Source organism: Micrasema longulum, unplaced genomic scaffold (assembly GCF_059751315.1).
Source record: "Micrasema longulum isolate JH-2025_06_02 unplaced genomic scaffold, ASM5975131v1 h1tg003428l, whole genome shotgun sequence".
Taxonomy (NCBI): Eukaryota; Metazoa; Arthropoda; class Insecta; order Trichoptera; family Brachycentridae; genus Micrasema; species Micrasema longulum.
In genome coordinates this window covers 1-4,427 of record NW_028280492.1, presented here as the reverse complement: position 1 = coordinate 4,427, position 4,427 = coordinate 1, and the positions used below count along the sequence as shown (strand labels likewise).

The following is a 4,427-nucleotide window of genomic DNA, read 5'->3' as shown; positions in this document are numbered from 1 at the left end:
GTTGTAAGGCCGGTATCTCTCCGTCGGTGGGAACGGCGGGGTGTGTTCCGGGGAAGTATCCAAGGGTCCAAATTATCCGGGGTCCAAAATCCAATCCAAAGAGTATCCGAGTTCCAAGTCCAGGGGGGTAGCGGTGTTCGAATCCAGGTGGCGATGAGGTCCGGTTTGAAGCGAGGTAGGGAGGTGAAGTGGAGAGTAGAAAGCCTTAGTAGTGTGGTGAGATGACTGACTTTATTTTTCCCCGGCGGGGCTATATATACAACATTTTGCCGTGCGGCGGTGGGCTAGGCCAATAGCGGGCGGTGCTAGGTTGACCAATCACGCGGCGAGAGAGATAGCGAGCACATTTGCCGGCTCTATCGGTCTCTCTCGCGCCACGTATAAGGTCCCCACCCTCCCGCTACCGGCCGCAGTTCCCCGCCGACCGCGCGGCGATCAACACTTATACAGAACAACATAAAAACACATTATGGGCATACAAATATTTTCATGAATTCTAATCTATATGTGGGCTTCAGTATGGCGATCACCACCCCCGAAAGTGACAAATACTAGTCTTTATTGAGGAGGTGGTAGATCGCTTACACATACTGAAGCCTCCTATGCTACATTAAAACCCCAGGAAGGGCCGCCAAGTTGGTGCATGTACTTTTACGTCGGCAACAGTTAACATTCACCATTTTGCTCATGTTTGAACAGTCACATTTTTTCAATTATTCCATCTGTTGATTTAGTGAATTTAAAGAGCTGAAACCTTTATTGTTGTGAATAGATTCATCTGATCAAATTATTTTACATATTAGGCAACGCGTGAAATATTTTTTATGTTTCTTCGTGGACTGTTAGTTTTATTACAATATTTTGAGTTTGTCCAAAGATTTCATCCCCTCGGAAGTCATTAAGATTAGTCTACAAACATTTGGACAAACTCAAAATATTGTAATTTATCATATAAATAAAACACGAGTGATACTTTAATCCACAAATTTAAAATATCACTCGTGTTTTATTTATATAATAAATTACAATGAACTTCCATCAAGAATTTTCACTTACAAACTTAAATGTTTCAAAATATTGTAATAAAAATTTAATGTGATTTTTCTCAGGCCTGGGTGTTCTGTGTTGCAATTCACCACTGTAATTGGGCCTCCTGGCCCGTTGTGGTGCAAAAATAAAAACCACTTTAGTTTTGAGTTATACACTCTGACGATGAGGTAATAATCTCAAAACTAGTAGACGTATAAATTAAAAACTAAAGTGGTTTATACAAATTTCATGATCACTCTCTTTCCTTAACTAATGGGGCATAGATAACTACATTGGCACACCAACCGCAGCGTATCTTGATAATTTTTTGTTGGATTGCGGTAAGATGATCGGTCGTACGCTTCGGGTGCCAGTCCAGGGCTATGAAATATTCTAATGTAGAAACCCCTATTCAAATAAATATTTCATGTCAGAACCTGAGATCTCTTGCATGGTAGGCAAACGCGCTGATCATTAGATTACGAGGCAGACAAATTTATAAACAAAAAATATTTAAGAAACATTGGATTTTGAGAAGTTAGATTACCACATTAATTTGTTCTTACAAAAAAAATATTACAAGACATGTATGTATATATACATAGTAAAATGTTAGAAAAAGATGTTTCCAAAGGTTTTTTTTATCTTTATTTAAATGAATAATGTATATATTTTGTATTATAGGTGAAAGTGTACCTGTTGTGAAATCTCCACCAAATATTAGTTCAGAATGTTACTCTACAGCTACCCACAAGAGGCACACCTTGTTTGCTGGGACCAACGTTATCCAAACTCGATTCTATGGTAACAGCAAGGTATGATCTTAGGAAATTATATTGTTAAAACTACTAAAATTTGTCAGTACAATTTCAAACCAAATCTTCTTTTGTCAATTATAAGTCGAAACTGTCAAATACAAAATGAAGGGTACGGGATATAAAGGGTGGATGTCAATGTTTACGTGAATTTTTTAAAAGCTAATTGGAGTAAATCAGATTAGGCTGCTTTAAAATATGTTTATGTTTCAGGTTTTAGCTAAAGTTGTCCGTACCGGATTTTGCACATCAAAGGGAGAACTAGTCAAAAGTATTTTATTTCCCAAACCGATGGGTTTCCAGTTTTATAAGGACGCTGTGAAGTTTGTCATATTCCTATTTACTATATCTGCCATCGGTATGGCCTATTGCATATGGCTATATGTCGAGAGAGGTGTAAGTATGCCTTTTTTAAATACGTAATTATCATTTTGATAGTTTAATCCTAATTAGTAACTATCAAATATTTATTAGATTCTCAGCTTAAAACTAAATTGAACATTTGCAAAAAAAATTTAATCAAGGACTTGTTGACAAAGTTCAATAGGTTCTAGGTAGATCATAGTTATTTTAAGGTTTTGGTTTGTGTCTTTTCCCTTTTTAAAGTTTTTTTTCCTGTAAAATATTTTTCTTTTATCAGAAAATGTTATTAGCGAGAACTTTAATTCCAAGAGTATTATATTTTTTTAAAATTATAACTCAAGAACTGTATCGCAGTATTTAAGAGAATTCACTTGCGTATTAACAATGGGTCAAATTTATCAATAAATGAAAATGTTGAGAAAATATAAGTAATTTAGTTTTTAATATAAACGGCACGCAGTGCCATTTACCTTACAGAAATACATTTTTAACAGAATATAAACAATGCAATATAATGTGAAAAAGTAATATGTTATATAAATACTATATAAAGTTTCAAATTTTAAGAAGAAAAGGATTTTTTTTATTTTTTAAGAGGTACAAAATATATATTATGTATACAAAATATAATTTAATGCAAATAGCAATAAAATTCTTTTATATGTCAATTAAAAAAAAAAATTAAAATCCTTTAAAAATTAAGTATACATGTTTATATGGTACACAATAAAATAGTACCCACACAAAAGTAAATATAGAAAGCACTAAAATTTATCAAATGTAAATTACCGTTCACCATCTTTAAAAATGATAAATAGAGTTGATTTATATAAACTATACTTCATGTTAAAAATATCAGCAACGTCGGAATAGTTATTGCCGGGTACATGGAGTCATTCAGAATAGCATTATATGAGTATACTTTTCGCGAATTGTTGCAACTAACCGGACGTACTTGACGAGTCCTTCGTCCAGGTACCTTGAAGTTAATGAGTGCTAATAGTTTCAGGCAGTTCCATGTAAAGTTAACAATCTTAAATTTATTCATAATTTTTCTTCTCAGTTAGTTTTACCAAGTTTAAAAAAAATTATAGTTCATAAATTCATAACTGATTCCGAGTTTAAAGTTAACGTATCTTATAAATTTATTTTGAATTCTTTCAAAGTATATTGGTGTGAACTACAGAGTCCATATAGGCAGTTGAGTTGTATTCCAACTGGATCCTAACCAGAGCTGTGTACATCAATTTCAAAGTATCATTATTTTTAAAATCCTTTTTCGCTCGCAAAATATAGCCTAGCATTTTTGAGGATTTAAAGGCTAAGCAGTTTATGTGACTGACGTAGTAGGAAGTTCTTCCTCCACTTACCCGAAACCGCTTAAAAGACCGTGGGACTTACTATCGGTTTCACTCATACAAAAGTGCAATGTTTTTTTTCTCAATAAACGAGGTACTCTTTGAAAATTTCAATTTCGTATATCGCGTTTTTAATTGAATTTATCTGAAAATATTGTCTGTCCATAGAGCAGTGCAAAGACGATAATTCTGCGAACTCTGGACATAATAACCATTGTGGTACCGCCGGCCTTGCCTGCCGCCATGACAGCTGGGACGGTGTACAGCCAGCGCCGTCTCAAGAGACATCACATCTTCTGTATCAGCCCCCTACGTATCAACGTCTGTGGGAAACTCAAACTCATCTGTTTTGATAAGGTAATCGAAAACATTCAACATGTTTATTTGGTAACATGTAAATTTATTAACTCCGTTGTGTTTTTGAAATCTTGTATTGCCTATTCTTTTCTTTCAGACAGGTACGCTGACAGAAGATGGGCTGGACCTGTACGCGGTATTACCTCACAATGATGGGATGTTCGGTGAACCCGTTCATAATGTGCCATCGCTGCCCCCCAAGCTTCCTATAATGCAAGCCCTGGCATGCTGCCACTCTTTGACAAGTATCGACAGCCAATTAACCGGAGATCCTCTTGATCTCAAAATGTTTGAAGCTACTGGATGGGTACTTTATTGATTTTTTATTGAAATAATAATTCGTACAGTTTTTTAACACCTTCGAAATAGTCGAATACATTTAAATTTGAAACTGATTTTTTAGGCATGAAACTTTTTTTGAGGAAATGATGATCTAAGTATTGCAATAATGTTAATTTTTCCATAATTCTGTTTTAAAATATAAAACGAGGCCCCGAAAGCCAGA

At 34.8% G+C, this 4,427-nt stretch overlaps 1 protein-coding gene across 1 annotated transcript; it reads left to right on the top strand.

Moving 5' to 3' along the window:
* Nucleotides 1-1,691: 1,691 nt before the first annotated feature.
* LOC148270765 (polyamine-transporting ATPase 13A3-like) lies at nt 1,692-4,229 on the top strand (the record flags this gene model as incomplete). The annotated part of the gene is made up of 4 exons (XM_088242215.1): nt 1,692-1,844; nt 2,058-2,240; nt 3,734-3,922; nt 4,020-4,229. Coding segments are annotated over exons 1-4 (735 nt in total), but the record flags the coding sequence as incomplete, so codon positions are not given.
* Between the last annotated feature and the right edge of the window lie 198 nt (nt 4,230-4,427).